We start from the raw sequence: 25,824 nt of genomic DNA, 5'->3' as shown, positions 1-25,824 counted from the left end.
AATGACACAATTCCTCTCCCATACCAGCATTGCTGAGGTGTGAATTAACATTTAGAAATGAAATTGAAGGCTATAAACTGACTGTCTTTTATGTTTCTGCTACTATGTGAACATTATCATTCAGATAAGGCAATTTAGTTACAAAGCCTTTATAATTACCACTGTAATTCAGTCTCTCTCCTTTTTTTTTAAAAAAAAAAAATGCAACAACAACCCTTCGTTTCCTTTGTGGATTTTGTTCAGTTTATGAATAATGCTTGTCAACAACTGATGAAAACTTTGAGCTTTCAAAAAGAATGAAGTTGCTGGTAATAAAATGTCTCCACCTTGATTCCAAGCAGTCAAAGTGTTTTTATTCAAAAATTGTGATTACACAAACAAAAGGAGACCTTTATTGTCTTTGAAATAGCCAAGGGAATGTTGCAGTACAGGAATTTTGGCTAGCTAGCAGCTTATTTACTACAACACTACCCCCAAAGATCTGCCACACTGGTTGTTTTAACCTTATTGGATATGATTCACATTGAATCGTGTTACAACAAAGGCATGGAATATAATTAAAGGCTTATACTTATGTAAATAAGTTTGGTTTTTTTTTTTTTTTTTTGCTTTAGAGGAAGTAGAATTTAAAACATTTGAAGTGTGTTTCCTTTTCTCTTTTTTTTTGAGTTACGCTTCTAACAGGCAACATCTAACAGAACGTGGGTGGAATCAAAGAGGGTGCAAAGTGAGATTAATCTATGAAACTGGGTTTCTGAAGTTTCCAGCTCTCTATGCTGCCCCAAAGATTGCTTTCAGATTTGAGGACTATCTGGAGTGACACCTGATGCAGTTTGAGTAGTTGTGGGTGGAAAAAGAGAAGCACAAGTTTTTGTGAGTTTGTGACAGCACTCGGGTGCTCACAGGAGTCTTTGGATCCTGTGCCTTTTGTAATAAAACATGAGGTCAAGTTTGTCTGGTTCCAGGTTAAATGGGATGTTTCTCCCTAGGTAGATCACTCGATTCTGTTGAAATTGCTATATGGGGCATAGTTACGCAAGTTTCACTAAAACCCTTATCGGGTGCGATGTGACTAGTTACGAATGGCACAGTTCCCCCCCCCCCAACCCCCTGCCTTGCCATGGCATGTTACAACGCTCACTTTTAAATTGGTTTTTTAAATCATTTGGAAGTGGTGTGTTCCTTGTGCTGTATAATATTGTGGTGAGAGATGAAACTGACAAGGCTCCCAAGGAAAGTCTGGATAAGCCCGCCTTCAGCAGAGGCTCTCTGGCAGAAGTCTTAAGGCAAAATCTAGGTGGTGATATGAGTCAAACCCTTTCCTTGCAGTGGCATGCCACCACAGGAGTGCTCTTGGCACCTGCCAAACACCATCAGTGCCAAATCTGCTCTTCCTAGTCCCCTGCCTGTAAAATGTGTCCTTATTCGTGAAACCTTTTATCTTGCCTTTCTCTCTCCCTCTCTCCATTTTCTGAATACCAGTTGCTGGAAGCCACAGGAGGGGAGAGAGTGCTATTGTGCTCAGGTCTTGCTTGCAAACTTCCTACAGGCACCTGACTGGCCACTGTGAGGATAGGATGCTGGACTAGTTGGGCCCCTGGTCTGATCCTGCAGGCTCTGTTTATGTCCTTATGGAGGCGGTGCTCTTTCTGTTGCACAAATCTAGTACAAGGGACTGGGAAAGGGACAGGCAGAGCTCTCCTGCATAACCACACGCAGCAAAACGGCTCTATTCCTAATCTAGGCACATGGCTGGATTATAGGCCCTGAAGTATCTGTATTTGTGGGGATTTGTGGGCCTGTCAAGTGGAAAGAGAAAAGTGATTGGTGGGGAATGATTTGACTCCTTGTGTGCGGGAAAGCCCTTGAGGTTTTCAATGGAAGCTCGGTAAAACTAGACTGGCATGTTTTTCATGAAAAGCAGTGTTGGTGGAGTCCCCCCCCCATGGGAGTGGGAGTGTTCAAAGATTAGGTCAACTAACAAGCCCGCAAGCCTACAGGGGGAAAAACCCAAACCCCTCCAGGCCTTTCTTTCTGGCCCTTGAGACTGTCCCCAGGCCACATGCCTCACCAGCATCCTCGAGTGCTTTTGCCTGGCTAGGGTGTTTTGTGGCAATGTGATAATGCCTCTTTCCTACCATGGTGATGCCCGATAGGCATGTGAAAGTATGTGTCGCAACCTCTGAAAAAGTAAGCATCACATGTGTTCCTTCACTCAATTTTGCCTCTTGATCCATGCATCATTGGCATCTGTTCTCCTCCCCCCCCCAAAGGTTGACCCACTATTGGGCTCAAAAAGGTTCCTCACCCCTGGGGCACTTATTGAAGTCCATAATATTTTTTGAAGCTTACTGAACCAAGAAGCTCTGCCTCCAATCTGCATATGCTGTGCCTCTGTTGTGGAGAGTCATTTGAAGCCAGTATTTTTTATGTACAGTGGCATGGTAGACTACAATGGACTCTGGGTGTGTGTTTGTCTTCATTTCAGGCACCACGCCAGCAAAATAGCAATCATTTTCCTTGAAAGGAGAGCATGTTGTCCCTTTTACCCTCCGAGTCCTGGTCAGTGACGAGACAGTGATGATACTGCTTGGTTTTATTTTGGTCATGGGACATTGAATAGGATTAAAATGGGACACGTATTGATGGCCAGGCCAGGAAAGTTATGGTGTCATGGTTGGATGGACCTAGGAGTAGGACACACCCCTGCCTTTCCATGAAATGCACACCCATTGTTTTGTTAAACAATGTAAAGGAGCAGTAATAATACAACCATGACTTTTGTTCCTGCTGAGATCTCCAGTCAAAGTACAAAGGGAATAGTTGGGCACTGGTTTCTAGTCTGTTTCCAGGCCCAATTTAAAGTATTGGCTATAACCTTTTAAATCCTCACTGCTTCTAGAAAGAGGCCATTTGTTATTCATTGTGAGGAATGTTTGCCACAGAGAGTAGATGCAAATGGAAGGTGAGCATACTAGATTATGTGATTTCTTTTCCTCAGTTATGAAGGTTGCATGGAATCACAGAATCGTAGACTTGGAAGGGACCCAAGATGACTTGGGGGTCATCTAGACCAACACTTGCAATGTACAGGTAGGTAGCCGTGTTGGTCTGCCATAGTAAAATAATAATAATAAAAAAATCCTTCCAGTAGCACCTTAGAGACCAACTAAGTTTTTTCTTGGTATGAGCTTTCGTGTGCATGCACACTTCTTCAGATACACTGAAAACAGAAGTCACCAGACCCTTATATATAGTGAGAGAGTGGGGAGGGGTATTACTTAGAAGGGTGGTGGGAATGGGTGATTGGCAGACTGTTAACGACTGCAATTGGTCTTACAGGAAAAAGCAAGGGGTGAGATGGCTGAAAATAGCTTTGTCATGTATAAGGAGATAAGAATCCAATGTCTTTGTTCAGACCAGGTCTCTCCATGGTTTTAAGTTTGGTAATGAGTTGCAATTCAGCAACTTCTCTTTCCAGTCTATTTCTGAAATTCCTTTGTAATAAGACAGCTACTTTGAGATCTTGTATAGCAATGCAGAAATCTTTTGCCCAACGTGGGGCTTGAATCCACGACTCTGAGTCCCAGGCTCTGCTGACTGAGCTATCTGAGTGCGATAAGGGTAAAAATTTAATAAAAGTGTTAAAAGGGATTAGAAGGCTGGGTTTTTTTTTAAATAAAAAAATAGAAAACACGGCTTAATTTTTCCTCATGTTTAGTAAATGCCTTATTCTTTTCAGAAGTTGATACAGTGGTGCTGTATATGTAGCGAACTATTTCTGCTTTAAGAAAAGTGGCTTTCTGAACTTGTTGCCATTGGAGTCCCATGGAGATACTGTGGTCACACGGTGGTATCTGTGGTTGTGGTGTTTTGTGGCTGTGGTGGAGGAGGCAAAACCTCTGCGGCTGGGCTGGGCAACCTTTTGTCCTCCAGATGCTGCTGTAGCTCTCATCAGCCCATGGTGGGGTGTGTAGTTCATCAACATCTGGAGGGCCAAAGGTTCGCCACATCTGTTCTTGTAACATATACCGGTAAGTGTTCTTCATTAGGCCCCATACTCTTAAGCACAACTAATCTTAATCGTCATACTTCAGTAACTTTCCTGCAAAGTAGTTATTGCGGACCGTAGCTATGTCAGCTGGCTCTACGTTAAGATTATTTGGGTGGCTGCAACTGCTTGCTAATCAAGTAGATAAGCACTTGCTGTTTCCTCTATCCTAGGATGTTGATTAATGCTTAATAGGAATTTATAATATTTCGAAATTAGATTTTTGCTGAGTTTTAATGCATGCTAAAATTAATTATAGACTCTTAACTAAAAACGTAAGTAGGAAATGCTGCCTCTTATTTAATTTTCTTCCAGAAATTCGATTGACTTCCTGTTTTTCACTAATGCATCATAATGATTTCTTCTTAAAGCAGGCTGCAGGCAAATCATTGTTGAGTGTGTTTACTGTTAGGTTCTGTGGGGCTGTTCCAGTTTCTCCATATCATTGCATACCCATTCTGTTGTAGTTTAATTGTTCTAATGTAATAACAAGAAGTTTTTAGTTCAAGTTTTGAAATCTGGCTTACTTCCACCATGTTTCGTTAAATAAGAAACCAGATCCTGCAGCTTCTATGCACACAATGCCCGCTTACATCAGTGAATGGTGGAAGAATCTCCTTATATGCTATCTCTGTTGCCTATCTTTTTATTTCTCTCCCCTGCAAATTCCCCGAATTTCCTCCAGTTGCACTCTTCTCCCCTTTCTGCTAAGCACTACCCCACGTTCTCTAGCATATGAACAGATGGGTCATTTCTGGTCTGTGTCAGGTTTGAATATGTTCATCCATTTGTTCTTGTAACCCAAGCTGTTATTTTAAAGAAGGTCATAAGCCCCCCCCCCCCCCAAAATGTATTATTTGTATGCATTTTATCCTAAAATAAATGCTTGGGTACATTTTTTGAGCAGAGAACTGTATTGCAACATTAGAACAATGCGTGTGAAAAATCATAGAATAACTACAATATCTGGTCCACCACTCCCAGTTGCAGTTTATAGGTATAATGTAGGACTGTGAAGTGCAAAATAGGAATCAAGAGTGGCAGAAATGGGATTTGCATTTGCTGTGGATTATTCAGACATGGGCCAACCAAGCCAGGCACATCAGTGGAAATCTTCCTAGTGTTAAAGCACTCTTATAAGAATTCTTGGGATGGGGTATTAAGAGCAGATTGAGGATGACCTCAAGTATATATTTGACATACCAGCCTGCCAGATCTGCTGTTTTGTGGTTTGCTGCCTGGGTTTGTATGATCTAGGAAGACTACATACATGGCATTTGCATCCTTCGTGGCTCAGAGGCAACATATGATGCTGGTGGCCAATTTAGATTCAGGTCCGTGGAAGGAGCCTGGCGAAGAGCATCTGCTAAGTTCATAGCTATGAGATCTGAGTGCCAACTTCTGTTGTTCGTCGCGGATTAGTACTAAATTAATGGCCGAGACAAGGCTGTTGACATGTTTTCTTAGGTTTAATTACTAGCTGCTCAAAAGTAATTATTTTGGCACAAATACTTTGATGTTCTAATCAGCATTACTTCTGCACTCCGAAACTGGAAAAAAGAATGTGAGTTGGCTCAAATAAATGGAGGGTGTGAGGAAGCGTGGATAATATACATACTCTACTTCGTCCCCTTCGTGTAAATAAAGGCTTTCATCTTGCAAATGTTTATCTTTATAAAAGGCCGTGCTGCTTATAGTGGATTGTGCTCTCTCTCTCTCTATCTCTATCTCCCTCTCTCCCTCCCCCCCCTTTCTTGGCAAATGTGTCATCCTACACAGGGGTGGCCAGCTGTTTTTCTGTCAAGGGCCATATATCTGGAATAATCTTATCAGGCTTACATGCTGGTAGTGAGTGGAGCCAGAGCCAATGATGGGTAGAACCCGGTGTGTGATGAATTAACTAATCTGGAACATAGGTTGCCCTCCTTCAATTTTCAGCATGGCTACCTCAGCTCAGAATCCCCAGTTTTAGTCAGGTTTATCCAGGTCTACCTGGATAGCTCAATTGGTTAGAGCATGGTGCTGATAATGCCAGGATTGCAGGTTCGGTTCCCATATGGGACAGCTGCAGGGGGTTGGACCAGATGATCCTCAGGGTCCCTTCCAACTTTACAATTCTATGACTCTATGATTTTTCATAAGTAAGTTCCATTGGTCTTGATGGGGTTACTCTCAAATAAGTATACAGATGATCTTTTTCATATGACAAACCCAGCGCTGACTGTTTTGCTGCTGTAGGCAAAATGCCCAAATGCCCCCCCCCCCGCTCCCCCGGCAACCCCCTGGCAGATACTGGTCCCTCACTCCCTGTCCTCATCATCGAACCCTCACTGCTTCCAGCCCTGTCACTGCAACTGTACCATCACCCCACCCTTCACTGCTGCCACAATTCAATAGCAGCAGCAGCAGCAGCAGCAGCAGCAGCAAGGGTATAGCAGTGAGTGCCGTGGGGCTTTGTTGGTGGCATGGGTGTGGCTGGCAACAGCACATTGGCGGGTGTGTGGAGGAGGTCAGATCTGCAAATGGCTCTGTCTTGCCTAATGCATGGGCTGTCCCTGGGCAGACCAGTGCAGCTGCTATCGTAGAAAGCGAGTGAAATGAATTCCTTTCTGACTTCAGTGTGCTATGCACAGAGACAGATGCATGTGTAGGGAGAAAAAAAAAACCCTTTCCCCAAGCCATACTGCCAGGAAAAAAGATTTTATTTTTGTTTTCTCTCTCTAATAAAACACTACTCACAATTTCTTTGAAACAGTTTTAAAAGCCAAGATTAATGGGGGATAAATGACCCAGAAGGGAAGAAGGGGTGTAATGGAAGAATGGGGCAGCTTCAGGAGGTTTGTGCAGGGCCCGTAAAAGAAGGCTGGGCATTAGGTTGCCCATATAGGTCCCCAAACCTCTCACCAGATGCACTTCTGCCATTTTGACTACCAACGTAAACCTTCCAAAATAAAAGGACTTAGTGCTGGCATGCAAACTTATAGCCTGTTCTCATAGCAAACCATTCAGACGACCTGTTTGCTGTGAGCAATGAGGAAAGGCAGCCAGCTACAAACAGCACCGTCTTGGTAGCAGGTTGGGTGCCTCTAGAATCTGTGGGTTAAATAATGTCCAGATTAAAAATGTGTTATTGGATGGGTGCAGCCTGTCAACACAGTCTGAAGGAAAGATTTAAGCCTGGAACAACTGGGAGCTGTCAGCCTGCTGTGATGTCTTGTCTTCTCTCCAAGACACATCCAGAGTTTTCAGCTTCCTTCCTGGAAATGAATGAGCTACAATCATCCAGGGAAATCTTAGTCACTTCTGTCAGGAGAAATATTTGTTTGGTTTTCAATTGTGTTGGGAAGGGGAAAGGATTCAGGTGCAAGAAAGAATAGAAAGATTCGTGTAATGGGTTAAACAGACTGGTTTTAGAGCTGATATTATCACTTGAATTGTATATTTTGGCTACAGGCTTGAGAAATGATGCAAAGCAACGTCTAGCTACTAAAGCCTTGCCTGGCTGCACACTGCGTTGCAGTGTCTCCAGCCCTCTATAATAAGAAGAGGCTGTTTTTATTTTCCTAAGGAACTGTTTGATGAGAAACAGTGCTTTGAAATGGGGAACCCTCCAGCTTTCCAAAATGATTATTTCTGTCTTTACTTTTTCTCACTGCCAGCTCCGAACTGCTGCCTTGTTTTGTTGTAACTTTTCACTGAATCTCTTATAGTTTTGATGAAACTGTACTGGTACTTTGCAGGTGCCTGGAAACTTATTGATCAAGGGGACTTGGGTTGCTATACTTCTGTCCTAGAATTTGCAATAGTTTCTAGGTCAGTACTTCCCAATTGGTGGTCCGTGGACCCCAAGGGGGTAACCCAACACTGCCATAGAGATGTCAAAATTTTAAAAAGTAGCTGTCCACTGGCTTGGCTTTTGAAAAATAGGGGTTTCTCAGTAATTGGGAAAGTGAGGAGGAATTAAATAACCTTTTAATAGGGGTGAAAGAGGAGAGTGCAAAATATGGTCTGAAGCTCAACATAAAAAAACTAAGATCATGGCCACTGGTCCCATCACCTCCTGGCAAATAGAAGGCGAAGAAATGGAGGCAGTGAGAGATTTTACTTTCTTGGGCTCCATGATCACTGCAGATGGTGACAGCAGTCACGAAATTAGAAGACGCCTGCTTCTTGGGAGAAAAGCAATGACAAACCTAGACAGCATCTTAAAAAGCAGAGACATCACCTTGCTGACAAAGGTCCGTATAGTTAAAGCTATGGTTTTCCCAGTAGTAATGTATGGAAGTGAGAGCTGGACCATAAAGAAGACTGATTGCCAAAGAATTGATGCTTTTGAATTATGGTGCTGGAGGAGACTCTTGAGAGTCCCATGGACTACAAAAAGATCAAACTTATCCATCCTTAAAGAAATCAGCCCTGAGTGCTCACTGGAAGGGCAGATCCTGAAGTTGAGGCTCCAGTACTTTGGCCACCTCATGAGAAGAGAAGACTCCCTGGAAAAGACCCTGATGTTGGGAAAGATGGAGGGCACAAGGAGAAGGGGACGACAGAGGATGAGATGGTTGGACAGTGTTCTGGAAGCGACTAGCATGAGTTTGGCCAAACTGTGGGAGGCAGTGGAGGATAGGCGTGCCTGGCATGCTCTGGTCCATGGGGTCATGAAGAGTCGGACATGACTGAACAACAACAACAAAGCTCAAGACAGGAGTCTGTAAACCAACAGTATGTTCCCCAGGTTTCCTGAGTGGGGGATATGGCGATGAAACCAGATGTAAACTGTGATTCCTTGGTACTGCAGAATACATGGCTGGAATGGACACAATATAGAAATGAATACAGGTATACCTTGGGAGAATTGTGGGTATGCCTGTAATGTAAAACAATTAATTTGTGTTATGTTAACTTTCTGGGTGTTCTTTTAGATATGCAGTTTTCTTTCATAAAAGTTGAGAGTAGGTTCTGTTTGGTTGGAAAACCAGGTTTGATTGATGATTTGTATTATGTCCATGGAATACATATGAAAAGACCCATATGCTGGACTTAACCTTATTTGACTGCAGCTTTTATCTGGCTTGCTTTACAATGGCATAATACAATATACCATAGTTGAAAAGGCAGTGGCACAGTGCTAAAGAGAGAGTGTTGAACGGTGTGCATGGATAAGAATAAAAATTGCCCTTTCATTTCCCATGTATTGTGTTTGTAATGTCACTGTTACCGTTAATATTAATATTAGCACATGCCTATTTCACTGGTTACAAGGTCAGCTTGCAAAACCTCTTTATTTTTCATGGAAGCTTTGATTACTAAGCTACATAACTGGGAGGGAAACAAATGTACAGTTTCACTATTGATACCAATCTTTTCTTATAATAACTCAGGAACTGCCCCATAACATAGCTGGGAGACATGGAAATTTTAATATTGCTGTATCTAGGAAAGCACAGAACATATCTGCAGTCAAAATTAAACAAAGCATTATGTTACATTGCACCTTACTTTTGAGATTGTTGTTATGCTTGTAGTATTAACCACCTCAGTCCTCCAAAGCTAATATGTGAATCGTCAGTGACCAATGGTAACTGTCTCATGTCTAAATTGATACCGTGCACTTCTGCCAGGAAAGACTGATAATGGGGTGCTTAACTCAAAGGTGTGCCTTTGCAGTTGGTTTCCCCCATTTTGAAGTTATTCTGCATTCTAAATCCACAAAGACCTATCCCATTAAGCCTGTGCTACGTTCCTGGCTTCAGTGTGGGAGCTTGGGGTGAAGTTCGGCATCTAGCCCTAGTGGAATTTCATTGCTCTGACACAAGTCTATTGTGCGAGCCTCTATGCTTCCCATTCAGCTTCCTGGGCCTCAGGCCATGCTTGCAAGTGGAAGGCTAAAAGGACACAGGCAGACAGAGCAGAATGAAAAGAAGCATATGGTCCACTATTCGTTGTACACCAACAGTTGGACAACCCTGATTTAGCATTGTAAATTGTGCAGAAGCCTTATGGAATGCAAGAGCCAAGAAAGATGCAAGAACAGAGCCTTAGAGAGTGAGGAAGGACTCATTGGACAAGTTAAAGTGTCAGATTACTTACTTATATGCATAACAAGGACAGCCCACCAAACTGATTTGGTTGAAGACTGGGATAGGAGGCATTAGGGAAAACAGCACCGAGTTGCCAGCTAATGTTGACATGGGTGTTTTTATTTTAATAAATAAGTGGCCCCTTTGTTCTATATAAAGAGCAAACAATGAATATAATGAACTCTTATGAAGAGGAAAAAGGAAGCATTCTCAACAAATGCAGTATAAATTATAACCGACCCTAGTTAAAGATCTCATCTTGAGTTATTGTGGCCCCATACACCCACTGAAGTGAGTGGGATTCTTGGAAGAATGAAGAATGGGGACAATTGCATGCTTGCCTGTGATGTTATGTCCCCCCACCCCACCCCTCTCATTGGTCATTATTAACTTATTTTCTCTTAGGCTTTTTTTCAGTGTGGTGAGCCAGTGTGGTGTAGTGGTTAAGAGTGGTAGACTCGTAATCTGGGGAACCGGGTTCGTGTCCCCGCTCCTCCACATGCAGCTGCTGGGTGACCTTGGGCTAGTCACACTTCTTTGAAGTCTCTCAGCCCCACTCACCTCACAGAGTGTTTGTTGTGGGGGAGGGAGGGAAAGGAGAATGTTAGCCACTTTGAGACTCCTTTTGGTAGTGATAAAGTGGGATATCAAATCCAAACTCCTCCTCCTCCTCCTCTTCTTCTTCTTCTTCTTCTTCTTCTTCTTCTTCTTCTTCTTCAGTATTATGTAATGTGCATACCTAACTCTGCAAATGTGATTTGAGGTGGTGCAGAGCAACTTTTTTTCCTGCCTCAGGTGTGCTGATTGGGATGCAGCATCTTCCTGATTTGTGTACATGTGGCAAAAACCTCTAGGTAGTATTCAGTTGTGTCCCTCTGTTCCCTTATTTAGTCCAGTGGAGGTTTCTGTGAATGGAAGTAGGAGAAGCCATTTTCTTTAGGGTGGGGATGAAGCGTCCACTGCACCCTCCCCAAAATCTACTCTGGTAGCTTGGGAAACTCCACAGAAGAGTTGGGATGGAGCTACAGCAGAAAGGTGTGATCGTGAAAATCACATTCCTCATCCTTCTGTCCATTGATGTCTCTGTTGGAGGAAAGAGTCTTCTATGGATGTGTAGACACAACTGGATACAATTTTTTTTTATAAAGTTGCCATTCAAGTGCTGCAAAGTGTGCAAGCTCTCTCATAGGGATTATTCTCTTGAGTTTGGAAAGTAACGTTTAAATTTAATGTATTTGCAACTGCAGTTTCAGTACAGTAAACCTGCAATTTATGTGCATTTAACTTACATGCATTCAGCTTTACACGCTTGGCATTTAAAAGAAAAGAAAAGAAAAGTGGAAAGGGGATGGAAAGGCAGTGACTGTACTCAATGATGTCCCAGCAAAATAGGAATACAACAGAGCATGGAGATTTTGTATATGTGGAATTTTATTTTTATAACTGCTCTGGGTCTTAGTAGATGCTTGTTGTTCAATTGAAACATGCATATGATCAATAAAACAAACAAACCTGAGTTGATTTCTTATGAATTCATGTGCATTTTTAAATTTTAGAATCTAAATGCAAAGAAACACTTCTTCATCTCGCAATGAGACTGGGGTTGGTTAAACTTTCCCAGTTCCTGTTATGCCAGCCAGGTGGGACAGTTGCAATCACTCTACCTAATGAAGATGGGTTCACACCATTGGACTTGGCTTTACAGAATGGGCACTTGAGGCTTGTTGAACTCATTTCCAGGTAAGTGATATGCCTTCATATGAGTTTTTAATGCTATGGGCCAGACTTAATAGCTTCTTTCATGTGTATGCTTCTTTCACGTTCCACCAATACCTTGGATTGGATATTAATATGAAACACGTATAAAAATGAGAAGGGGAGAGATCCCATCCTATTCACATTTGGAAACAGGGCAGACAAAGGAGAGGCAGATCAGGTTAATTTTAGGTTAATCCCCTAGCAAATGTGCTTGATTTGCACTGCATTTATTTTCACATGTTCCTACAGGAAGTTTAGAGGTTTTTTATGGACACTTTCTCACCATGATACATGGATAAATGGATTGGATTTTCAAATTGCATTATCAGCTCTTAGCATCTGATGAAGTAGACCAGGCATAGGCAAACTCTGGCCCTCCAGATATTTGGGTCTACGATTCCCATAATCCCTGACCACTGATCCTGTTAGCTAGGGATGATGGGAATTGTAGTCCCAAACATTTGGAGGGCCGGAGTTTGCCTATGCCTGAAGTAGACTCTAGTCTATAAATGGTTATGCCAAGTCGACATTTCTTAGCCTTTAAGATGGTATTAAGACCCTTTCATTTTATTGCAGCAGATTAGCATGATGTTTGCTAGCATGTCTCACAATCTTACCCTACTGACTACTCAGTTATTATACAGCTCTTTTTGTCATTTTATGTTGCCTTCTTCCATTTCTATCCAATCCTCTCAGCTGTTCACAAAAGACATTGGGACAGAATAGTTTTTAGGCTCCACGCAATGTATCGCTGCTAATTTGGTCTGCCACTTATTTGCCTCTGTCCATTAGTAAATCATCACATGACACTGTTAGGAACTATATACAAAACACACACATAGAAAAACCAGAAAAGTAATTTAGTTGCTACCCCCCCCCCCCTTTCAACAACATTGCTCTTTTATTTCTGGCTTTGCACAGTACACAGTTTGTATGAGACGTTATCCATACTTTTATTTGCATGAGAAAATGACTTAATTCTGTTATCACACATGTTGTTATGAATGTCTCACTTGTTTGGAACATTCAAACAATGCTGTATTCCCTCAAGACTCTCTGTTGTGCACTGCAATATGCTAATAAACCTCCTGGCTGCCAGTTCAGCTTGATTGCTGTAAATGGCAATGTTCATGTGAAAGTGAGCTGCGTCTTCTCACAAATAATAGAGAAAACCAGGCGTCAAACCTCCTATTATTTTATTCTGTTAGGGTAAAGGTCATTTCGTGGGTTCATGGGGAAAGGTTTCCTGGAAAAACAGTGCTCGCCGTGGTTCCTTCATGCTATTTTGGCCTGAGATTTTTTGCCATGAATAGGTTAGGCACTGAAAAGGTGGAAGCCACGGAGAGTGAGGAGTTTCATGCCTTTTGCATTACATGCTTCCTGAGCTTTGCACTCTTCTTTTAATCTATTGAATGTGTTGTTTTCAGGATGCAGCCCAGCCATCCATCTGAGATTTCTAAAGTGGAGCTTGGTGAGACTGCTCTCCTACAATTTGCTCATTCATCAGGAACTCTGACACTGACACTGAATCGCACGTCAGACCATTTGCTAGAATCTGATGTTCAGCTCTTCAGGAAATATTTATGGGACAGAGCTTTTCTGCACAAGGTAAGTGCCTAAACAGCAGTACAGAGAAGTGTATTTTTCTTTTTGTAGAATTTTAAAAGATTTTCTTATTCACATATGGTAGTTGAATTGCTCTTCCTTAGGTAACGGAGTGGTAGAAATTAGCTCCTGTAATTTTTTTTTTGCACAGAGTGCTGCAGGGAACTAGGCAAAGAGACAGATTCCTTGCTGGTTTCTTCTTTGACCCAGAGACAATAGCGGTGGAGACTTCCATGCCTGCTGTTACGTTAGACTTCCTGGAAGATTCTTTGACTCTTTTGGCCTTAAACTGCCAGTAGCACTTATTGCAGAGGGAAGAGAGAGCATAATGTTGGATGTTTGTCAGTCTCCACTCCTTCTCCTTGCAAAGCTGGGAGAGGGAAGGCAATAACGAGCAAGCGTTTAATAGCTTGTTACATGGATGCTCATTGAGAGGCTTTTGCGACACATCCTAGGCAAGTAAACAAATGGTAATTCACAAGGCTGTGGCCCAATGCTTACCTTTGCAACATTTTAATTGTAATATAAAATACATTAAAAACAATTGGCCTCTGTGATTTCTTGGGGGGTGTGTGTGTGTGTGTGTGTGTGTGTGTTTTGCTACTGTTCAGAAAATTGCATCCTAAAATGATTGCAATGTATCCTCAAATCAGAATAGATGAGATTTCTGTTGTTGTCAGGTACAGTGACTTAACTGTGTGTTCTCCCTTCCTCTTGTCCCTTAGATGAGGGGAAACCCTGCTTGTAGACTTGGGCCATGAGATGTGTTAACTAGTTAAGTTACAAACATGTATGTGTGGAGCCTGAATGCAATGGGCAGGGTTCAAAAGATCACTCAGGATTAATCTTTTGCATAAAACCCATAGAAAATTAATTCCCAGAGATGTAGGTGATACTTAGGTACAAATCCCATTGATTCCAGTTGAGAGCCTGATTTTCTCTGGACTGCCATATCTATCTACACTGGCACAGATCTTTCCAATTGGAACAGAAACAAAAAGCAATAAAAAATTCATAATAAACAGCTTTATGAAAAAAGGCTAGATGCAGAATTTTTCTTGGGTATTGTGGTAAATATCGAAACAGCTGCTGGCAGAGAGTATAACTACAGCATAGCCGAAAATGTTGCTAATGGAAGGCTGAGGAGTTGGTATGCAAATTAAATAAAGCACTCTTGCCCCTCATGTAGGTAAAGTACTTTGTGCAGCATGCATATTTTAAGAAAAAGAGCTGCACTATGCCCAAGCCAGTAATATGACTTCTACAATACAGTTCAAGAAAATTAGTAGGAAATGTCTGACTGAGTCCATAGTACAAAGAATAAACAGGATGTCCTGGGCAGACAAGCAGCAAAGGCTGCTCAGAATTTGGAAGAGAGAGCTGGTAAACAAACACTCATTTGGCTGCCTAAGTTTAAGAGTGCCCCTGAGAAAAAGCTGGCAGGAGCTGGGAGAATCGGGTGAAAATGGGTTTGGGATAGAATAGGCAAAGAGGATAGGACACGAATGGGGAAATTGTACCTCTCCAGATATTGCTGGAATACAGTTCTCACCATCCTTGAACATTGGCCATATCAGAGATATTTGGAAAATGATGCCGTGTATTTCATTTATTTATTTAAAGTATGTGTTACCTCCTCTTCATTGCCATAGGAGGAGTGTACCAGATCCAAGCGATCTGAATCTACCCTGACTTCCCAGGGGTGGAGGAAGGCGCGATCCTGGTGGGGTTCCATCGCGGCTCCCCGCCTGCGCTGGGCGCCCCGACCCCACAGGCTGCGCTCCTCGTCCCCAGAACGTGTGCCATGCCCCTTTGGGCGGTGCCCCCCACCCCTGGGACGCTTACAGCCCTGCCCAGTGCTGTCAAGTATCCTGTTTTTCCCGGGATTCTCCCTTATTTTAAGCAGTTTCCCACTGCTCTCCCTTATTTTTTATTTCCCTTAAATTTCCCGTTTTTAATGGAAGCAGCTCCTCCCCTGCTGGCCAGGGACTGGGTGGGAAGACCTTGCCTACTTGGAGAGAAAAGCCTGAGCCCTCAAAGCAAGTGGGAGCCGTTTCCCGTGCTTACAGGGGGGTGTATTCCTCCCCCTGCATCAGCCCCTATCCGTTGCCGCTGAGCCCCTCAGCCGGCCAGTAGGGTTAGCTGGCGGACGGAGCCTGGCTCCCTTTGAGCAGCTGCTGCTTCCTGTCCTGTTTTGATGGGATCAGACAAGAAGATGATGGGGCTCCATTGTGTGGAGCACATGGCTGCCCTCCTCTTTGCTGGCTGCCCTCCTCTGCTCCGTTCCGAGCCCGAGCTCGCTTGGAGTTTACATTGCTGCTCCGCCCACTTTTGCTTCTGGCACCGCCCACCACTGACATGTGACTGTCCCCGGGATAGGTGAGACTGCTGATCCCTTATTTTCAAATCCAAAACTTGACAGCTATGGCCCTGCCCCCACCTGCTCCCCGCCCCCGGTGCCGGAGAATGAAGCTCCGCCACTGTGCCTTCCAGCAAAGTACGTGTCTCAAATAAAGCAACATTTTTAGCATTCCCAAATTAAGTTTCTCCCGTCTTCCCGAACATTATATCATTTTTAAAAATGAAAAGTAATGTGATGAGTGGCCCAGACACCCCCTGAACTATGCCAAATGAGGCCTCCTTTTAAGTAAGCAAGATCTGGGGCAACACACTTTCTCCTTTTTTGCTCCTCAGAGTGAAGATGGCTGGAAAGGCTTCAAAGAGAGAGGCTGTTTTCAGGGCTTTATGTAACTATGGTGGTTGCTTCCCTCAGTTTTGAATAGAGCGCCAGTTGTGCTTTCATCCTTCTTCCTCCTCAACTTGTAAATAAACAGATTTACACAGAAATCCTGATGAAGAGTCCACTCTTTCCAGCCAAAAGGCAAAGCTGCCTTCCAAAGGCATTAACTTTCCATCGTTCAAGGATGGAGAGACTAATGGCCTTTTGCTGGCAAATGGACAAGGGCCAATACTGCTATTGTGCAAACTTTTTAACAGATTAACTGCATATCCATTCCTATGATATGAATGGGTTAATTAATTTGTGGGGCTCCTGGGGAAGCCATAGAGAACTAACAAAATTTGCAGCATCCTTGTAAAATTACTTACTTGCATCCTTTGGGGGATGTTTTAAAATACTTACTTATTCATATACTTAAATTTGAAGTATATCAAAATAGGAGCTGGAATCATATTGACATAGCTTGTCTTTTTGACTATTGCAGTCTGGCTATCATTACATGCAGTTCTCATAGCATGAAATTTGGCCACAGGTGAATGGCTATAGCTCAGTGGCAGAGCTTCTGATTTGCATGCAGAAGGTTCCAGGTTCAGTTCCTGGCATCTCCCAGTAGGGCTAGGAAGGATTTCCTGTCTGGAGCCCTGGAGATGCACTGCCAGTCAGTGTAGTCAATACTAGGCGGACTGTCAGTTTGACTCTGTAAAAGGCAGCTTAACTTCAGTGAGGTCGCTGCATCCTGGGCCTTCAGACCATTGCCATGACCTTCTGGAGCATGTTAAAAGTATTATTCTCTGAGTTTGCTTTGTGTATGTGATATTGGAGATACAGTTTGTTTTATTTAAAATTTACATAGTATGCATACACACAATATATTTTGTTTGGTTTGGTTTCCTGTGCTTTTAAGATTTTATGGTAACTTACTGACATTTTGTTGTTACCCATCCTGAAGTCTTCAGATTAAAGGTGGGATGTGCATCTCTAAATAAATAAATAAATAAATAACAAGATGATTATTTGGTTTTTTTAATTTTATTTTAAAGAATCTTCCTCCAAAGCAAGCTGAGACCTTGAAAAGAGTGCAGATGCCTTGCAATTCTACAGCTTCTGAAGAAGGTACGGGTCTTCTGTCCTTACTGTGGCATTTTCACAAATTAGGTGTGTAAAACACCTTGAAATAATTTTTGTTTCATGTGCAGCCAGAAAACTAGGGAATGTGGGGGTGAAAGCCATCTCATGAGTAAATTTCAAGTTGCTTGCTCTTGAGCTGAATAGCTTTTAATCATTTGACTGCGGGATGGTTACAAGGAAGAAAGGAGAACAGTGTTATAAAGCACTTTGTGTATAGAAAAGATAAAAAAGTCATTAGAATATAATAATAATAATAATAATAATAATAATAATAATAATAATAGTTGTTGTTGTTGTTGTTATTATTATTATTATTATTTATTTATTTATTTATTTATTTATTTATTTATTTATACCCCGCCCATCTGGCCGGGTCTCCCCAGCCACTCTGGGCGGCCTCCAACAAATACCAAAATACAATACAAAGTCACAAATTAAAAACTTCCCTAAACAGGGCTGCCTTCAGGTATTTTCTAAATGACAGGTAGTTGTTTATCTCTCTGACCCCTGATGGGAGGGCGTTCCACAGGGCGGCCGCCACTACCGAGAAGGCCCTCTACAGAGAAAATTAAGTTTCCTGAAGCTGACCAGGTGTTGAACGCTGTGATATAACAACTGATAAGATTTGTTAACTAGGACCCAGTCCCAGCAGAGGGGACCAACATACAGTAATAGGTGTCTGAGTCCACATCATCCTAGTATATGAGCAAAAAAAGCTGTGGGACAGAGAGGGGGAGGAGAATCTCCAGCAGTGTGGCTTGGATTGGCTGCTCTCAAGCCAAAAATTGCATTTCTCATGCTGCATTTGTGGAACTGAATCTCCCGTTTTTATGGAGAGATAACTTCGCGCACATACGTTCTTCCCCTTTCCCCTGATAGAGAAGGGGTGAGGGGTTTTGATGCGCCTCTGTGATTCCTATATTTATTTATTTATTTATTAAAATACTTGTATACACCACAATTTCGTAAAAACCACCAAAACAGTTTGCAACAATATATAAACCCACACAGTGCTTTCTTCTGGTAAAAATAAAAATGAGGTGCCGGTACTTGTATGTTACTAAAAATGTTGTAGGTGCCAGCACAAAATGGCTGCCATGGGCAGCAAAGGAAGAGGTGCTGGTACTCTGTACCAGGGAGAACTGTTAAAAAAAATGGCCCCCATACATATATACATAACAGTAAAAACCACATGAATATTTAAAATTACATAGCATTAGCAACCACAGAAAATGAGCCTGTTGGCAAAGAAAAGTTTTTGGCAAATGTTTAAAGGTGATGGTAGAAGATGCCCACTGAACTGAAGGCTTGGTTTCATGTTGATGTCAAATGAAGCTCACCAACTTGAGGGACAACCAGGGACACTCAAACAGAGCTGGGATATAAGGGACAGATTTTTGGATAAGGCAATTGGGATCTGCCCTACACAGAAATCTGTAGATGTTATACCCTTGAATGAAGTGTGAAGGTAGAGTTAGGATCTAAATATTTTGACTCCATATAGGGGAAAGTGGGGCACGTTGAGCCATTTTTTACTTTAAGCTCTACACACCTCAAAATAATGCACATAACAGAAAACTTTTGCATTTAATATTTATTAGGTACTATTCCAAACAAAATCAAAGGGTTAATGTTTCTCATTTGATGGAATAAAATGACAAAAAAACCACATTTAAGTTTTTCAAAATAATGGATCAATGTGCCCCAGTAGTTCTGGATGAAACATTGGCTCTGGATCCGTTTCAGTCCGGCTTCCGCCCTGGTTATGGGACCGAGACAGCTTTGGTGGCGCTAACAGATGATCTTCGTAGACAGCTGGATCGAGGCGGTTCGGGCTTGCTGATTCTTTTAGATTTGTCAGCAGCCTTCGATATGGTCGACCACGATCTTTTAGACCACCGCCTTGCCGACGTGGGGATTCAGGGCACAGTCCGACAATGGCTGCGCTCCTTTATCTCAGGTCGGGGACAGAGAGTGGTGCTAGGGAGGGAATTGTCGCCGCGACACTCCTTGGTGTGTGGAGTTCCGCAGGGCACAATCCTTTCCCCGATGCTTTTTAATATCTTTATGCGCCCTCTTGCCCAGATTGTCCGGAGTTTCGGGCTGGGCTGTCATCAATATGCTGATGACACCCAGCTTTTTCTGTTGATGGACGGCCGCCCTGACTCGGTCCCAGACACACTGGCCAGGTGCTTGGAGGCTGTGGCTGCATGGATGCGTGGGAGCCGGTTGAAGTTAAACCCTTCGAAGACAGAGGTCCTCTGGCTGGGTCGGGACGACATGGGGTTGGGAGGCCAACTCCCATCTCTTGCGGGGGCCCAACTAGTGCCAGCGCCTTCCGTCAAGAGTTTGGGCGTAACCTTTGATGCCTCTCTTTCTATGGAGGCACAGGTTGCAATCACAGCAAAGGTGGCATTTTTCCATCTCCGCTGTATTAAGCAGTTGGCCCCCTACCTCTCTCGCCCTGATCTGGCCACAGTGATCCATGCGACGGTCACCTCCAGACTTGACTATTGTAACTCGCTCTACGCGGGGCTGCCCCTAAAGCTGACCCAGAAACTCCAGCGGGTGCAGAATGCCGCGGCGAGGCTCCTTACCGGGTCTTTGCCGCAGGACCACATTCATCCAGTGCTTTACCAGCTGCACTGGCTCCCGGTGGAGTACAGGATCAGGTTTAAGGTGCTGGTTTTGACCTTTAAAGCCCTATGCGGTTTGGGACCCTCGTATTTAAGGGACCGCCTCTCCTGGTATGTCCCATGTAGGACCTTAAGGTCCTCAAGTGATAATCTTTTGGAGGTCCCGAGCAACAAAGACGTTAGGTTGGCCTCAACTAGGGCCAGGGCCTTCTCAATATTGGCCCCGACTTGGTGGAACAGCCTATCACGGGAGACCAGGGCCCTGCGGGATTTGGCATCTTTCCGCAGGGCCTGCAAGACGGAGCTGTTCCACCTGGCCTTTGGGTTGGTTTCTGTTTAATATTTATGCTTCATCTTTTATTGGTGGGTTATTTTGAAATTGAGACCTGCAGTTTTAATTGAATTTTAAATTTGTATTTTAATCTGTTATTTTAAATTGATTGTTTTTATGTTTTTTGTTGTGATTTTAATTGATGTTAGCCGCCCTGAGCCCGGTTCTCTGGCTGGGAAGGGCGGGGTATAAATAAAATTATTATTATTATTATTATTATTATTATTATTATTATTATTATTATTATTATTGATCCTTCATTTGGGGCACATTGAGCCATTCCAATTTAAGAGCAAAGAAGGCATTTTTACTACACAGTATAAACTTCCAAAAGAGTTTCAAAAGTATCTCAAAGTTCTTAAGAGTCAGCATCACTTCAACTTGTACTCATTAAGTGAACATGGAAATGTTACCATCTTAGAAGCACGAGCAGTTCCTCCGAAGCAGAGTGGTTTAGGCAACAATTTTACAATATCCTCAAAAGGAATCAAAGCTTCTGGTTCAGAAGAGGGAGTGAACTTGGGCTGGTCATTCACTTTGGACAGAACACGTTTTAGAAATTTTACAATGAAGTCCCCATATTCATCAGTTCCGGTAACTTCAGCAACATAATGGGAAATTGTAGTTTTTCCTAAAATCTTCCCAATAACAAAGTTTCCCTCTTTCACATCAGTCTTGTTGAATTTTATATTTTCTTCTTCCTCTAGTTCATCTTTAGAAAAGGTTTCAAAATCAGTCGAGTCACTTTCAAGCAGCTGGTTCGCATTCAACTTTTCTTTCATAATTTTTGACACAGCCTTTCCTGCTTCAATGTCTCCATCACTTTCTGATGTCTCATATAAATTTATTAATTTAAACATTTGAAGAAGTGTAAACTAACAGAATATAACACAACAACTAATAAACTATGAATGATATTTTCTATGGGGTACATTGAACCATGCTCAATGTACCCCATTCCCAATTGGATCAATGTGCCCCACATCACCATTTCAGACATAAATCTATTTTATGACATGACAAATATTTTAGTACATACTGCAGCTATGTTAACTATGATCACATAAATGAAAACGTATTTCAGCTACCTTTACAAATTTTAGAGCTACATGGTTCACAATACATATAATTTTTTTTACTAAAGCTTACCTAATTTAAGAAATCTGGATTTTTAAAAAAACTTCTTTGAAAACCCAAACCCAAACCCAAACACAATGACAATATGTAGTATCACTGTTGTTGTTGTGTTGCCACAAACTTTGTATAAAAGCTAAAGTACGGTTTTAAAATGGAAAGGATCAATGTGCCCCATGGCTCAACGTGCCCCACTTTCCCCTACTAGCCATCTGTAAATTCTTCAAAAATGCCAGAAGAGGGCAGAATTCCACTGATGGCTATTTCAGTGTAATATATATATAGCACTTTTCCAGGTAGCTTTGATAATGAAGTTTTTGCCTCTCTAGTTTTGAGGGCATATTTGTAATTTTTGTGAGATTCACTCCTATCACTTTGAAACTCGATTTTCACAAAGCAGAACTGATTCCATCAAGATTCTGGGTGTTTGCCGCATTGTCATACATCAGAGTTTTTGTAGACTGATATCCACAAAATATTATAATGTAGAAGCCAAGAGGGGAAAATAATTCATAGTTATTCATTTTTCATCATTTGCATAGGAATCTTCTTCACTTTACATTCCTTTAATGCAGCAGGAAAAAAATTATAGGACTTATAATAATAATAATATATATTTTTTAATTTATACCCCGCCCTTCCCCGCCAAACCGGGCTCAGGGCGGCTAACACCAATAAAATCACAACAAAAACATAAAACAATTCATTAAAATACAGATTAAAATACAATTTAAAATTTAATTTAGACTGCAGTCTCATTTTTAAGTAGCCCACCAATCACACCAAAAGAATGAAACATCAGGGTTAAACTGAAACCAACCCAAAGGCCAGGTGGAACAGCTCCGTCTTGTAGGCCCTGCGGAAAGATGCCAAATCCCGCAGGGCCCTGGTCTCTTGTGATAGACCGTTCCACCAAGTCGGGGCCAATACTGAGAAGGCTCTGGCCCTAGTTGAAGTCAACCTAGCATCCTTGTGGCTCGGGACCTCCAAAAAGTTATTATTTGAGGACCTTAAGGTCCTACCCGGAACATACCAGGAGAGGCGGTCCCTGTATCAGCCTGCGACGGATACAGACACAGCACATGTTACTCAGAAGCAGGCCTTGCTGTGGGACTTAAATTTACTTGGGATAAGTATCTATAGAAGGGCAGCTTTAAATGTTCTAACTAGAGATGGTCCTTCGTTTGGTTTCATAAAGGAACTATTTTGGATCAAAGGAGATGTGAAGCATTATTGCAGAGAGTCAGTGTAAGTTGTAAAGGAGGCCTGCCTGGCACCTTCATTGCATATCTTTAGGCACCATGTGAATACTTTTCTCTGTATCGGCCTTTGACTGATTAACATTCTATGGTCTTTTAAATATGTCTGTGGGAAGAGGGTTATTGTTTTGTTTTGCTATTGTTATGTGTTTCGTGTTCTTATTTTGTATTATGTTGTGAGCCCCCCTTGATATTCAGAAGAAAGGTGGTATACAAATTTCACCACCAACAACAACATTGCAGGGGTAGGGATCCTGTATGGCCAATGGTTAGTGATTATGGGATGTTGTCCAGCAACATCTGGAAGGCTTCAAGGTCACCATTTCTGTGTTGTTTCTTTCTTGGAAACAACACAGAATTAATATGCTTAGCAATTGTTTCCCCCTTGTTATGGGAGTGAATCTCCCATAACTTAATCACATCAAAAATGAGTGAGGCTGAAATTCCAGTCATACACTTTTAATTAACAAAACGCTCTGTTTGCTAAATGAGTCCTTTAAGGGAGAAGAAATCTACGACAAATAGCAATTTGGTCTAGAATTTAGTCCTCAGGAAAGTATTTAGAAGAACTTAGTAAATCATTCTCTGGGCATTAATTTTAAAGTTCAGCATTTTCTTTTTTCTCTCCGCCAGCACTCTTTATCTCATTTTATCCACTGTTTGTGGCACTTGTACTGTATATTACTGTGTCAGACTGTTGCAGGGTTCCCCCCCCCCCCGTCTAGTTGGTGGATATAAAAGAAAAAGAATAAAAGGCTTGCTAATGCTCAGAAGCATTGCAGCATTGCTCTCTGTTGCACTTCCAGCAATTTGTCACTTGCAATTCATTTTGGTGCTTTTCTTGCATCTTGCCTTAGTGCGCCACCTTCAGGCTTCTGGAGGTGGGAGGGCAAAACTGAATCTGTCAGTGTTTAGCAGGGAAGCCTGCACACAGAATAAGATAACAAGTGTTCTGTCCACTAGAGGTAACAAGTGTTCTGTCCACACAGGAAAAACACATTGTAGGGAAAAATTGAATGCACTATCATGAGTACATAATTTTGTTGCAAAAACATAGGCCAGGAAGTTGATGTAAAATGAAGCAGTGTTAAGAATGGAGGTACTGGTAGTATTCCTCTGAAGGAAAGGTACGAGTGCTTTGTTACTGTGGATCAAACAAGGGCTGAAAAATCATACACAGACACTAAAGCACTAAAACGATCACCTGTTTTTATAAAGCAACACATTTCAGCTATTTTTTAGAGCAGCTTTTCATGTTACAGGCAGAACTTCCCCCTCTTCTCCAGGTCTTTGAATTCACAGCATTTTTCCTTGGATATTGCATAGGAAGTTGCAAAGAAGCAGTATGATTCACTTGGGCTTTCTCTCCCTGCCTGCTTTTATATAATATCTGAAGGTGATTGCTAAGTGTATTTTTTTTTAAATGATAGATTTCCATCCCATAAAAAAGAGAAGTATAAAAAAATGACTAAAGGAAAATATATTTGTTTGTTTAATAAAATGTATATACCGCTTGATTGTAAATAGTGGTTTACAAAAAACCGCACCAAACATTAAGCAAGACATCAGTGAAGTTTATTCATTTATTTTTAACAACTCCATTTATTTTACCTACTCACATAGGTTGTAGGGTGAACAGGAGATTATACAAAATGTGCTTAGGCACAGAATATTCATTTTCTCTCTTTCATAATGCTGGCACTGTCTGTGGCTGGAGGAAAATGAATTAAATATGGATTTGGTGCAGTATGTCCTTCCTTCAGAGTATTGAAAAGGAGCCAGGAAACAAAATAATACTGTAGTCACAATTGTTCCCTGTAGTCAAACGGAAAGAGTTAGCTTTTAAAATGCATGAAATTGCCTTCCCTTTTTCCCCTGTCAATAATAAAATCAGGATTTCATGTGTACTATAAAATGCCTGTGGCAGTCTGTGCGGTTCGACAAGTACATATTAATCCATAAGGCTAGTTTAGGGTTCAGCATGTATTTTCTCAGCATGCCCCTTTAAAGGAAAAAAGAGAGCTTGTTTACAATCAGCCCATTAAAACGGCACAACAGCTTGTTGAAGAAATGTCTAGTATTTCAACCACAGGCATGCTACTTTGGGAGCTGTGCTTATATCGTAAAAGAACATTGTTAGGTCTATGTATATCCTTCTATTTCTCACTTTCATTGTGTTTTGGGGGGGGGGGGGGAGGGTCAACATCCGCAATTGGCAGCCACCAAATCCTAATGGAAAAACGGATTCTCTTTAAACAGATCCCGTGGACTTTGTCTCCGAAAAGCCAGCTTTCAAAAATGAAGATCCAACGGTACAGTTCTATTATCTTTTTTATGAATGGCTGAATCCGCTGAGGTTCTTGTACAGCACCTTCTAGGATTGAAAATGCCCTCCAAACAGCAGTTTTTCTATTCTTGTTCCAAGAGAAATATATAAGCTGCCCGAGTAATTTCAACACTCACCCAGACAGTATGGTTTGCTATGGGGGAAGAAGTAATTTTATGTTTTATTTTTTGCCTGGGATATAAAGCTACGCTAATTGTGACCAGTCATATTTTAGCTGGGCAATATAGACTGCAGGAATAGCCTCTGAGAACCAGGGGCTTTTATGACTGCAGCTCTGTTCTACAGAGACTTCTGTTTATCATGTTGCAACATAAAGTCGATGGCAATAATTTACTATGTCCAAGATCAAAAGTGCTGTCTTACTGATGATGAATGCAGTTAACTCTGCTTTGCAGGAGAACTGCTGAAACACAGCCATCTTATTCCATGCGTCTTAGAATACGTGGCTCTGTGGAGCTGCTTTATATTTAGTTGGACCCCCTCAATGGCACTCCTTTGTCTTAGCTCAACATATTTCCCTGTTACCTGTGAACCCTTTTTGGCTGGTGATTGCATTGCAAACAACGTGTTCTGTCACTCAGCTCTAGTCCTTTCTTTGCTGTAAGAATGCCTTGCCTTCAGTGGTAGCTTGTGGGGCAGAAGTCAGGGAGCCCAGATGGTAGGTTGAGCCAGAGCCAATGGTAGGTGGAGCCAATTAATTCTAGTTTCATCTTCCATCCAGTAGTGGTTAAGAGCGGTGGACTCGTAATCTGGTG

At 42.0% G+C, this 25,824-nt stretch overlaps 1 protein-coding gene across 8 annotated transcripts in view; it reads left to right on the top strand.

Moving 5' to 3' along the window:
* The window catches only part of ARHGEF28 (Rho guanine nucleotide exchange factor 28), a 132,810-nt gene that overhangs the window by 18,037 nt on the left and 88,949 nt on the right, over positions 1-25,824 (top strand). For 7 of the 8 annotated variants that reach the window (XM_033163723.1, XM_033163727.1, XM_033163726.1 and 4 more), the window contains exons 4-7: positions 11,688-11,871; positions 13,317-13,497; positions 17,275-17,347; positions 24,982-25,034. In XM_033163723.1, coding sequence (XP_033019614.1) covers positions 11,688-11,871; positions 13,317-13,497; positions 17,275-17,347; positions 24,982-25,034 — 491 coding nt within the window. The remainder of the gene's footprint in view (positions 1-11,687; positions 11,872-13,316; positions 13,498-17,274; positions 17,348-24,981; positions 25,035-25,824) is intronic. The other variant, XM_033163728.1, reaches the window with a different exon arrangement.

This window comes from Lacerta agilis, chromosome 11 (assembly GCF_009819535.1).
Source record: "Lacerta agilis isolate rLacAgi1 chromosome 11, rLacAgi1.pri, whole genome shotgun sequence".
In the NCBI taxonomy this organism is placed as follows: Eukaryota; Metazoa; Chordata; class Lepidosauria; order Squamata; family Lacertidae; genus Lacerta; species Lacerta agilis.
The sequence above is the reverse complement of the archived record's forward strand: the minus strand, read 5'-3'. Positions and strand labels throughout refer to the sequence as shown.